At 46.8% G+C, this 12,329-nt stretch overlaps 2 protein-coding genes across 2 annotated transcripts; both read right to left on the bottom strand.

The window, feature by feature from the left end:
- Positions 1–2,120: 2,120 nt before the first annotated feature.
- LOC129599721 (uncharacterized) lies at positions 2,121–2,717 on the bottom strand. The gene has a single exon (XM_055498029.1). The coding sequence runs from the start codon at positions 2,715–2,717 to the stop codon at positions 2,121–2,123; it is 597 nt and encodes a 198-aa protein (XP_055354004.1).
- Positions 2,718–7,747: 5,030 nt separating this feature from the next.
- On the bottom strand, positions 7,748–9,029 carry LOC129599720 (piggyBac transposable element-derived protein 4-like). The gene is made up of 2 exons (XM_055498028.1): positions 7,842–9,029; positions 7,748–7,762 (listed from the first exon to the last, which is right to left on the bottom strand). Exons 1-2 carry the CDS (start codon positions 9,027–9,029, stop codon positions 7,748–7,750), a joined length of 1,203 nt encoding a protein of 400 aa, XP_055354003.1.
- Between the last annotated feature and the right edge of the window lie 3,300 nt (positions 9,030–12,329).

Raw genomic sequence — 12,329 nt, 5'->3', positions numbered from 1 at the left:
ACTAAAAACTAATAATTGTAACAGTTATAAAAATAATCCATGGCACGTTACCAGTATTTGTACCAGTACATTAACACATTTCCATAACTAATGCATGTGTCCAAACGCAAGGGAAACACAATGCCATTTCACTACGTTCACATGAAATCTGGTTACGCCACTGTTACCTCCGATGTGAAATTGCGAATACTCTCCTTCAACTTTCTCGAATAACTTATCAAATATATGGTATTATTTTACTTTAGCCAGGTCAGAATCGATGTAAATAAATCGGCTAACATAATTATCGGCAAAAAGTTCACAAAGAAATTTGAAGATCAGTTCGTGACTTCCTGATTATTTGAACTTCCTGATTATTTGATTCTGACATGTATTTTGAAAAAGAAATGTCCATATTTTACGAACGACTAGTCTACAGTACTTGATCAGTAAATGTAATAAAGGAAGTTTACTACATTTAAAATTGTTTTAAAGGCAATAAGCTTGTTTTAAAAGATAATGTAAGTTTCCGGTGTTGAAAGAAAACTCTGTTTCGACTGGATTGTGCTATTAAAATCATAGATTCAGTCCGTAGACAAAATAATAATGAATGAATAAGAAGGTTTCATTCAGCTGGTCGATAATAATTAGATGGCCAAAATTTTTAAATGCTGGCGACAACATGACGACATGTTGGATACTGAAAATATTTTGTTCATAGATGAAATTGTAGTAGAATGGCAATAACATATTACTTTTATCGGTAGAAGCATCCCATACCGCTAAAAATTGCAGAGAAAATCATTATTAAAGCACTTCCTTTCTATTTTTTTCCCAGAGAATTCTGTATGCAGATCATTAATATTGACTCTATACAGATACATACATACAGGGCCATGAAAAACTGCAAATATTTCAGAAGAATGGAAAATTTTTAGACGTTGCAGTTTCAAAGCGATAAAAATATTAAAACAATTCAGCAGCGCGAAGTTTCAGTTTCATCAATTCAATGGGCACTATTTTATAATATATTTATGAAGTTCTTCTGCTCCTGCAACTAGTTGTTCTTGGGGTACGTTTGGCTGTTACTCTGTACATTATGTAGTTATCTAAATATACGAGTGTTTTGTGTATTCGTGTACATTAAATATGTTTGCGCTAATATCTGTAGAATTGCAAGTTGAACACAACGAAGCAGAGATAGCGTGGGAGATAGAAGACAAATCAGTAAACTGGTGCAGTAAAAAACTGAAATAAAATATGAGCGCCAAAAGTCAGACTGTGCAAGTTTAGCAAATTAGCGTAGAACTGATGTGTAAGGTAATGTAAGAATATCAGAAATTTGTAGAATAATTACACATAGGGTCCTTTATGAACTGCATAACGTTTTATCTATAGCAGCAGGTAGAGTACTCTATAGTAAATACTCTATAGCAGCAGGTAGAGTACTCTATAGTAAATACTCTTTAAATTCGGTTCGCCGCGGTATCTTGTTCTTTTTGTGGATGTGCGCGATTAGGCGGAAACGACTGCGGTGTTGCGGGTTTTGAGAGCGAACAGGTCGGCATAATTGGGCATACGCGAAATCGAGTTCGGTGCAGGCGGACCTCCCGACAACGAGTTTCCGGTATCCCATTTCTGCCCGACTGCCCGTTTCTCTTTAATTGCTTAGTAGGTGTAACAATTAAAGGCAGATTTGCCACCATGTAGGGTGGGTGGGTGGTTAAAACATTGAGCGATTAATCAGTAGACAGGTCGGAGAAAATTTTCAACTGAAAGTAACATCGATTCAATGTAGTTGAGAAACGGGTAACTAATAGGCAGCCAGTGAGATACGCAAGTAGGTCAAAACAAGGATGTTATGAACAGTGGTTAGTCTGATAGAGAGAGACGGCGTGATCGCGCCAACCTAATTTAACATCGATTAGCATGCAAATCGTCCTTTAAATTCGGTTCGCCGCGGTATCTTGTTCTTTTTGTGGATGTGCGCGATTAGGCGGAAACGACTGCGGTGTTGCGGGTTTTGAGAGCGAACAGGTCGGCATAATTGGGCATACGCGAAATCGAGTTCGGTGCAGGCGGACCTCCCGACAACGAGTTTCCGGTATCCCATTTCTGCCCGACTGCCCCAAACAAAACCATTACCCGTTGGAGTAGGGGTTCAGCGTGGTTGGGGCCGGTGTCCGGATGTAACGCACGTAGCAGTTGCTCTTCCATCGCCCTGCGCGTTGAATTACGCGGTCTGGCACGTTGTTGCGCGCGGCGGTGGTTGCTGCGCCGATGCGGAAGCTGTGCGTGTTAATCCGGAGCTGGTCAGGGTGTCCCTCCAGGAGACGATGGAGGCAGGCTTTTACAGAACGCCTGGTTAGGTATCTGCCGTCCTGATGGATGAGGCACGGCCGCGCTCGAGCTGTCGGTATGAACTGAGCGTGAGCAAGGTACTTCCGGTAAGCCTGCACGGGACACACGGAACGACCTGTCGCCGTCAGCGCTACGGAGTGGCCCTGACCGGTTGGATCGGTCTTCGTGACTTTCAGTTGGATAAGCACTCGATCTTCGTGGTCTTGCACGTCTGTGGACATGAGAGTGCGCCGCGGATCGTAGCTATTGGTCCCTGGGCAGGTGACCTCTCCCACGCGCAGGAAACCGAAGTACATGAGCGTGAATGTAGCCCAGTACAGCGATTGCTCGTGTTGAGGCATGCCACTGGAACGGATGGCACCTATCAAATAGCGCATCGTCTCCGGCGTGATCGGCTGTCGTTTGTCTGCGCCGGGTGGGGCCAGGCGTCGCTAGCCTTGCAGCGCGCGGATCACAGTGTCGTGACTGATTGGCGACTCCATGCCGGCTTTACGGTGGCAATTGTTGATGCCGGCAAGGTAAACAGTCACGGTCCGCAGGGATTTCCTTGTGGAGTACAGGTGAGCGACGTACTCCGCTGTGATATCTGGTGTCGCTGGAAGTGGGTACGCAGATCTAGAGCGGCAAAATGCTGAGAATTGCTTGACGGCTGTGACGTAGGTCTGCCTGGTGGAGCTGGCAATGTGAGCGTGCAGCAGGTCTCTTAGGCCGGTTGTGCGTTGTACGCAACCAACAGCTGCGGGAAGATGTCCGGGCATGGATCCGGTCGTTCCGACGCTGTTGGTGCGAGCGCTCGGAATCTGTGCGGCTGAAAACGGGATAGAGAGTCAGCAATTGCGTTATCAACACCGCTTATGTGTTTTAACGTAAAGGTCATGTTAGCGCAAGCCGCGGCCTTCAACATGCGGCGCATAAGTTCTAATACGCCGGCGTTGGTTGAACGGAGGTTTTCCCAGGCTTGGGTAGCGCCCTCGTTGTCGCAATGGAAAATGACCCGCTCCTCTCGTAGTTTTGAGCCCCAAACAATTAGGCTGAGGAGTATTGGTATCATCTCAAGATATTCAATACAGGGCTTCCGCTGGATGATCCACAGTGGCCAGCGCAGTTGGAACCATGAACCATGATAATAAGCACCAAGCCCAAGGGTTCCGGAGGCGTCTGTGTAAAGGTCAAGTACGTCGGATCTTGTCCAGTCTGGCTGGATGAAAGACGCGGTGCCGTTCCAAGCTGGGAGAAATTCTTTCCACCATTCCAGGTCCTTACGGAATTCGCCGTTGAGGGCGATAACCCTTTTGTGGCGGTTGTCGGTGAGCAAAGCGATCATGCGCCGTGTAAATAGGCGGCTCGCTGGGACGTATTTGGTGGCGAACGTGAGTGTTCCAATTAGGCTTTGAAGCTGCTGTTTGGAGCAATGGTCGCGGTTGCTCCATTCTTTCAACGCTTCTTCAATGTTCTGCCGCTCATCGTCGGGGAGGCTAAGGGTTTGTCGGACAGAGTCCAGACGGATACCCAGAAACGTCAACCGAGTCGCGGGCCCTTCGGTCTTGTCATGTGCCAAAGGGACCCCGAGCTCACTGCACGTCTGAGTCATGGTGGAGATCAGTGTGCTGCACTGATTACTTCCGGGCTTACCAACAAACAGGTAGTCGTCGACGTAGTGGAGCATGCTGACTAGACCGGTGCGGTTCGACACGATCCAGTGGATTGCGCCAGCGAACTGCTCGAACACGTACGGCGACGCCCTACACCCGAAAGGCAACACTACATCAAAATAGAACTCACCGTTCCACTGATACCCGAGAAGGTTCCACTCCGCTGGGCGTACCGGTATCAGTCGGAAGGCTGATTTTACGTCCATTTTAGCCATGAGTGCGCCTCTGCCGAGTTCGGTAAGGATTGATACTGCATGGTCGATGGTGCAGTATACGAGCGGGAGCTGTGCAGCGTCAATGTAATCGTTTACACTGTCGTCGTGCGGCTGGGATAAGTCCAGGATGGTGCGAATGTTACCGTCTTTCTTCAATCGCGCGCCCAGCGCGTTGCAGACAAAGTGCGGTAAAGGTGGGGAGGGGAAATGGTCCGATGGTGTGGCCAGCGCTGACCTCTTTTTGAATAGTAGAGCTTACCGCCGCATGGTGTTTGTGTGTCGATGCGGCGTTCGGTGTTGAGCGTGGCTTCTGAGGACCGGTATAATATATTGTACAGCCGTTAGTAAGCGTTGTGGAAATAAATGATGTTAGGGAGGGGTCCGGATGTTGTGCGAGCAGTCTGGCAAAGGCGCTTAATTGTAGCGGCGTGGTTGCCTTTGCCGGCACTGTCGCTTGCTTACTTGCCCAGTTTTTGGCAGGCGGCTGTCCGGTGCTTATGGTCGCCGCAGCTGGCACACGCGTGGACTCTTCCGGCACGGCACGGTGTTGGGCAGTTTCCGTAGTTGTAGTTGCGGCAGATTTCCCCGTCTGCGGCGGGAGCCGCACGAAAGGGCTGCCCGTGTCCCGGTTGACCTTTCCTCGGTGCTGGGCAGCTGCTGATGTAATGGTCGGTCCCTCCACAGTTTCTGCAGCGGTCGTCTTTTGGTTTGATCTTTTCCGCACTCGGCGATGTTTCCCGTCCAGCGTTTGTCGCGTTCTGGATGCATTCGATGTAGGTATCTTCGTGCTGGTGAGTCCACTGATCAAAGTCGTACGGATGGCCTGTCATATGCGCCTGAACTGACGGTCGTACTCGAGCCAATTGGCGGTCGGAACCCCACGCTCGACGTACGACGCAATGATATCCATGTATTTAAAGAAACGGGTGCTCAGTTCCGGTGCGATATGGGAGCGGTAGCTAGCGAACACGCCAAAAGCACGCGTCCATGAAGTATGGCAGTTGATCCGCACTTTCCCGTCTTCCGGCTTGATGGTGACCTTTCCGTTATCGAAAACCATTTTGGAGTCCAGTCTCTTTGGCTTTTCGACACGATTTTTCAATAAGAGCAGATCGAGATCGATGTACTCGGTGGGATCAAGTAGTTTCTTAACGAGCTTCTTGTCCAATGACGGGAAATGGTTCGGAAGCGGAGGGATGGCTGTGTTACCGGCGGCACTTCCCGGCATGTGTCCGAGTCAGCTGAAAACGTCTGGGCGCTCTCCAAGGCGCTCGCGGACCGGTATACGGACTGGTAGGTTGTCCGATGATTCGCTGCTGCTAAGAGATGACCTGGAGTCGCTACGCTTACCTCTTTCCTGGTTGCGCTTACGTTTGCGGGTAGTCGAATGTCCGCCCTGACGATCAGTCTGGTGCACGATTCTTCCGAAGTCGTCACCGATCTGGATCTGTAGGTTGGAAGACGGTGATAATGGCCGGGGTGCTGACGGAGCCGGAACAGGCTCCGGCGCTGGTGGCGGCTGCGGTGGTAACGGGTCTGGAATAACCTCCGGTGCTGGTGGTAGCGGCGGTGGTGGCGGTTGCACTAGACGCTCCATTGTTGCGAGGATCTTGTCGAGCTGCTCCTGGTGTTTCTTCTGCTGTTGCGCCAGTGATTGAACCGTCGGTTCCGAAGTCTCTCCGCTGCTGGCCGTGGGGAGCGGTTCACTGGTGGTGGTGGTCCGTTTTGCCCTGGATGTCGTTGGGGCGCGATTGGACGGTTGTGGTCGTCGGTTACCGCGTCCTCTTCCAGTCATTTTCGCAATAATATTGGTACGATTAATCGCTAATTAACTGCGGGAGCGGGTATGCGGGATCAGAATTTTCTTCGCTAAAGGTCACTGGAAAAGTGACTGGTGTGCTATGTATTGCGTTAGGTGATGTGTGCAAAACATTGAGCGATTAATCAGTAGACAGGTCGGAGAAAATTTTCAACTGAAAGTAACATCGATTCAATGTAGTTGAGAAACGGGTAACTAATAGGCAGCCAGTGAGATACGCAAGTAGGTCAAAACAAGGATGTTATGAACAGTGGTTAGTCTGATAGAGAGAGACGGCGTGATCGCGCCAACCTAATTTAACATCGATTAGCATGCAAATCGTCCTTTAGCAGCAGGTAGAGTGTTTATATTTTCTACGATAGCGTGAGCCCGTTATACTATACAGTACAGAAGTCTTCTACAGTTCCTTCCTTCTTCCTTCTACGCTACCTTCCTCGCATGCCTGCTATGCGATATACCTTCTACGCATCTCTACCGCATAAGGAGCAGAAATTTCACTCAACTCCGCTCCGGCCTGCCATTAACACTCGCACAATTTCACGTTCGATTTACGTCGGCTTTTCCTGTGCGCCGGCCAGGCAGCGCCAATCACTATCTCGCAACACGCCCCTTTCCGGCTGTATTACAACGTTTTCAGACACTTGCGCCAAGTTTAACATTTACAGTGACAAAATTTAGAATTCCAGCTTGCATATTCTTCGATTTTTTACTGTTGTCATTTGCGGATCTGTGCTCTGTTGGTTCTTGCATCTAGAGATTCTGGGTCGACCCATTCCGCTTCTTTTTAATCTGTCCGATCACAGATCTCATAATGGACGAGCTATTTGCAAGTCGCGGGTAGGATGCTCACTTAGCAAGTATAATATCGCAGGGAGTACTTAAATAAATTCATAATTAATTAATTGTTTTTTCGAAGTCTGCGATGCCCGCCGTGGCTCCACAGCGCAGTCAGCAGCGCGCAGCAGCAGAATCTGCGAGGCAAAGAAGGCCGATATTTCGTTTATCGTTCCATCTGGAGTCGACTCCTGGTTAGCGAGCACTACAGATTGAAGTTGTACAGATAGCTATCGTTAATCGTTAATGTGGTCTCTGCTTAGCGAGCTCGGCTAGTACGGAAAGGAGAGACTGCCATTTACCCTGATGAGCTTATTTCAGCTTTATTTGTGCTGTTTCCAGATGACAACGACCATAAAAACGTAAGAAAATAATTCTTGTCTTGTGTGGCGTATAGATTGGCAGTTTATTTTGTTTTCTGCTCGTCATTGGTTCTTGCAGATGGGTCGACCCACAGTGACGCTGGAGCAAATATCTCGCATGTGAATACATTTTCTGGTTGTTATTAACGCTTGTGATCTGTACAAGTAGCCGTGTATAAGATTTAATAAAATCAAAAGAAAACTAATTTTCAAAGCAGTCTACACAAATGTTTCCGCTGTGCTCACCACAAACGTTATTCGCGCATGAAATACACAACACAGTCGTATTACGGTTTATCTCAGGTGGACAATAACAACAGCGCTTCCGTTTACCAACTTTTCGAGATCGCCAGAGGTCGACCCCAACATTATTTGCATTCATTCCTAAGGCTTTTCCAATCAACGCCTTCAGCGATCCCCTAGAACTTGGGTATCTTTCTCGAAGTCTAGGTAGAATTAGTGCCTCCGAAAGTTCGATTAGAAACAGTCGACGCGAGTGCCTGCGCCCGTTGCTCCATTCAGGATTCAGGGATTTCCATACTATCAAAGCATTCAATGCGCTGATGTCAAGCATGTTATGGAACACCGCCATAGGCCAACGTCGACTCGCGCGATGTACTGTATAGGTTCCAATCAGCTGGTCCATGGTGTCGACACCTGCTTTTGTAGCATTGTAGTCCAGGATGACATCCGGCTTTCCTTGCTCGTCTTCATTTGATTTTTTGTCGTGATGTAGCGAACTCAACAAAATCACAGCACTGCCGATTTTCGGAACATATGATACCAGAGTGAATTCGTTGGTAAAACCGAATAAAGTTGAATACAGTGCTCGATTCCGGGATGGTAAAAAATCGTCAGGAATTTCGCCTTTGTTTTTCCTGATTGTTCCAACCATCGTCATATTCCGCTTCAGTAGCTCTCTACCCAGCTCGATATCGGTGAAAAAGTTGTCGCACGTGATGTTGATCCCAGAGGTCGACCTCAAATAATCCGTCAGATCAAGAACCACCCGTCTTCCCTGATTTCTCTCTGGAAGCTGTCCCGGAGCTTTGCCCGTATATAGCTGAATATTCAAGACATAGCTGGTATCGGCGTCCGCGAATGCCCAAAACTTTAGACCGTATTTAGCTGGCTTTGATTTCATAAACTGTTTGAAACTGCATCTCCCCCTGAAAGGATACAACTGCTCGTCGACTGTTGTATAACATCCAGGACTGAACGAGTTTCGCAACACAGGCACCCAGTGATCCCACAATTCTCTCACAACGCACATTCGGTCTACAGTACGTCTTGCCGCTCTCGTGGATTTACGGTCGAACGATAACGCACGACAAATCTTTATGAACCGATCACGTGACATAACCGCTGCGTAAAGGGGTCGACCCCGAGTGGAATGCCACAGTTCGCTGGTATCCGTCCGACATTCTCTGTTGACTCCTTGCATAATAAGCAGTCCCAGGTACGCATCGAGTTCGACCATATCAAGGAGATTCCAGTCGCTTTTATACACTGCTTTTCCTCTTTCGTTGGTATACTTCAGAATGACGGATTTAACTGATGTATTCATAAAATGATCAAAGGAATCGCGGATAGCTTTCACGGCATTGGCAACATGTGGCTTTGGTCCCGACTGGTGGAGGACTTTATCGCATGAACGCACTCGACTAGTTCCTGGCGGCTGCGAAGACCATGTTGTTTTTCCGTCTTTGGACATAAAGTTCTCGGGTTCGGCTATCGAGTACAGAACATCGGCATCATCTTCGGATTCTTCGTCAGCGAGATCTTCGATGTCTATACGAACAAGCATTTCAGCATTTTCTGACGATGTTCTGACATGACTGCTTTGAAAGTCGACCTCAGATACAGTATTCACGACGCTATCAACAGGAACTGACATCTCACAATCTTCGTTCATCTTTCTCGGTAAAACAAATAAAATACCAAAGAAAACATGGACATTAATTTCTTCTGAAAATCAAATAGTCAGAGGATGCGGTTACATCTGATCAATTAGGCGCAATCACCCAGAAAGCCAGTCGGAGAGAGGAGTTGTAACGGCGGACAGGGCAACTTTTACAGTATCCCTTATCACAAACGTCTCTTCCAGGAGAACCAGTTTAATTTATATTGCTCGTTATACAGTATTATAATAAGGAGGAGAACGGAAACTCGTAACGTATGTTGACAGATTTAAAACAAAAAAATTCGGTTGAGCACAAGTAGGGAAAAGACATGTAACTTCCGGTTGGGACGTTCTCCCGTTTTTGTTCACTAACACTGCCGCGGTTGGTATATTTTCATGAAGTTTTAGTCAGTTTTGTAGACCATGGAATTTTCTAGGAATACATATAAGACTGGTGGACATGGCGCAGCTACTGAATTTCTTCTAGAATTTGTTAGCATTTATTGCGCCTGAGCGGCAGTAGAAATTGTGCGAGTGTTAAGGAAGTGGTACATGGTACCAAATTCGTGTACACGCACGAAAACTTACACTTTCGCGCACTCCCAAACACATTTTTATCGGTTTATGACATTCTGCAGCCAGAAGATTTGTATACACTAGTGTGAAAACCGTTTGTGCGCGCAACATCCGCTTCGGGAGTTATAGCTGTTAGAAAATTCCAAAAAAAATAAATGCGTTCAGGTGTACCTAAAGTCTCATTATGAACCGATCTCACTCAAATTTTGCATGTAAATGCGCATGTCCATGAAGATCGTTTTTACACCGATCCACTATTCTAGCATGTTTTTCAAATTTTAAAATGAATTTCAAGAATTTTAAAATTTGAAAAAAATCATGGAAGCCTGGATCGGTGGAAGTCATGGAAGTCTGGAAGTCATAAAACAAGAGAAAAAGGGTTTGGAAGTGGGCGAAAGTGAAAGATATCGTGCATCCACACGAATTTGGTATCATGTATCTGTACCGGGCCACTTCCCTTAATATTTTGCACACCAACGTGCGTTTTCATATTACTGGCTATTGAGTTGACATTAGGACATCACCACATTTCTTTCACAGATGGTTCAGATTCGTATATTATGAAAGACCGCTGCCATGTACAGCAAGCAACGGATCACTCCCATGAGATATAGGGTCTCAGATTCAAAGCGAATCTCGCTATGGTACGGTAACTACGGTTGCTCGTGCATACCGCACGAGGTGTCTGTATGCACTGGCCAAAGGTTATAGATACGATACGCAAAGCCACCTCGCCAGGTGGAGTTACTGCATCGCAACTAGAATCGCTTCAAATCTGACACTCACCCTTACAGTAATGAAAAATGCATTAACAGAATACGACCGGCTGGAGTTTAGGAAGTTTTTTTGCACAGTACACACTAACTAGACTTATAGGACACCGGCAACACGGATTTCGGCAATCTCCGATCTCTGCAAGTGACGGGCTGCCACATCGAGAATTAGCAAACTTACCAACTCTGATTAAGTTTTTACATTCTTACTGCTGGTGGAAAATTACACCGAAGCCAAAGCTGCTGTTCCTGAAATTGTAATGTACCGGCATAGTAGACATGATTGCGGCAGTATTGTATATCTGTGGGAGGCTAGGGCAGTGGCAAAGTCTGCCGGTGGAAGATCGAGTACAGTAGGGCTGCTGGATGATCATATTACCGTGGGTAAACACCGTGAGGCATTTTATTCGCGGGCTCAAAATTGCAGTACATATGTAGACTGTAAGTCATGCATCCTGATGAGTACTTTTGACGACCACAACCAAATGCTACGCTGTGTCGCACATTGCACAAAGAAGCTTTCTCTATTCGAACCCGGTTCATATGCCTTGCGGGTTTTTCCTTCGTATTGGATAATGGTTATATTCCTGTTTGGCCATGTTTGTTGTTATGCTGTTAAAAAATTTTGCTGGCCGACGGGCTTACCGATTTCACATTTGTTCACGCAGAGCAATGCAACAGAAAGCCGATTGCAATGTCCGTCGACGTAGTCCCGTAATTAGCTTGTAATGCAAAGTTTCATCTCCGGTCTGTGTATTTTTGCACTGAACTTGTCTGATGAACACATGGCGAATGTGCTGATAATTTTCATCTGCGGTGTTGTGTGCCGTAATGTACACGCCCTACTGAACGTCAGCGTGGTGGCCGTTGGTTACAGGGCGCCCATCGGGTTCGGCTCGCTAGTGTATCTGGGGCCCGCTTTATCCGTGGCCACGGAGTACGTTTCTGTAAAGTACAATACGACCATGCGCTTCAATCTGACCGTATTACCTGATCCGGTATGGACGTGTGCGGATTTGAACGATAATGCCGTCCGAATGGTCTCGAAATGGCATTATCGGCAACGCAAGGAGAGTGATTTTACCGTCTATATTATACCCGGTACCGATACTTTTAGTTGCATGCGCAGCTGCGCTTAATTAAGACCCTTGGGGTTTTAGAGCTGTTCTTTTGTTAATCGGGTTTTGATCTTACAGCCTGCGTTGAAGCAACGGAGATGCCATATTTCCAATCGCAGTGGAACAGTTTATGGATTTCAATGTGAGTCAAATGATTTGCGCTGGCTTAGAAAACGTATTCCTTAGAAAAACACTAATGCCTTATAAAACTGCGAAACCGGATCGCGATTCGAAAGGTGCCGCTTTTTGCTAGACATCATACAAGACAAACTCATCCGGTTAATATTAAAACATTATTCCATTTCTGTCGGATCGCCTGGCCAGTTCAGTTAAAACATCTAACCAAATTTCTTCGGCGAAGCCCATGCAAGCTAATGTCGCACAATAAAAAACGTTTTTTTCAGTAATCGCTTTATTGGGCCTCATTTGAACGATTTGTACGAACCGTGCGTGGCTAGATTAATTTTTATACGATGGAATGTGCTAGAAAGGAATTACTGACGCAAGTAACATATGAGTGAAGTGAGCACTAATGCTGATGCACAGTGATTGACTATAGAACATCCTACGGCCCACAAATTCGCTATCGCCAGCTGTATCCCACTTGGATCGGTATCAACTACTTCTCAGTATCGCAGTGCTCGCAGTTGTACGTGGCGCTTCTCAATAAGTATGCGTGGACGTCGGTGTTCTTCGTGATTGACACCGCATCAGTACCGTTCTACTCCATCTTATCG

The sequence above is a fragment of the Paramacrobiotus metropolitanus genome, unplaced genomic scaffold, assembly GCF_019649055.1.
Source record: "Paramacrobiotus metropolitanus isolate TYO unplaced genomic scaffold, Prichtersi_v1.0 Parri_scaffold0000153, whole genome shotgun sequence".
Taxonomy (NCBI): Eukaryota; Metazoa; Tardigrada; class Eutardigrada; order Parachela; family Macrobiotidae; genus Paramacrobiotus; species Paramacrobiotus metropolitanus.
Note: the sequence above shows the minus strand (reverse complement) of the source record. Positions and strands in the feature narration are given on the sequence as shown.

Coding starts and splice junctions, on each gene's coding strand:
- LOC129599721 (XM_055498029.1), bottom strand. CDS start 2,717: ATGCGCTATTTGATAGGTGCCATCCGTTCCAGTGGCATGCCTCAACAC.
- LOC129599720 (XM_055498028.1), bottom strand. CDS start 9,029: ATGCTTGTTCGTATAGACATCGAAGATCTCGCTGACGAAGAATCCGAA.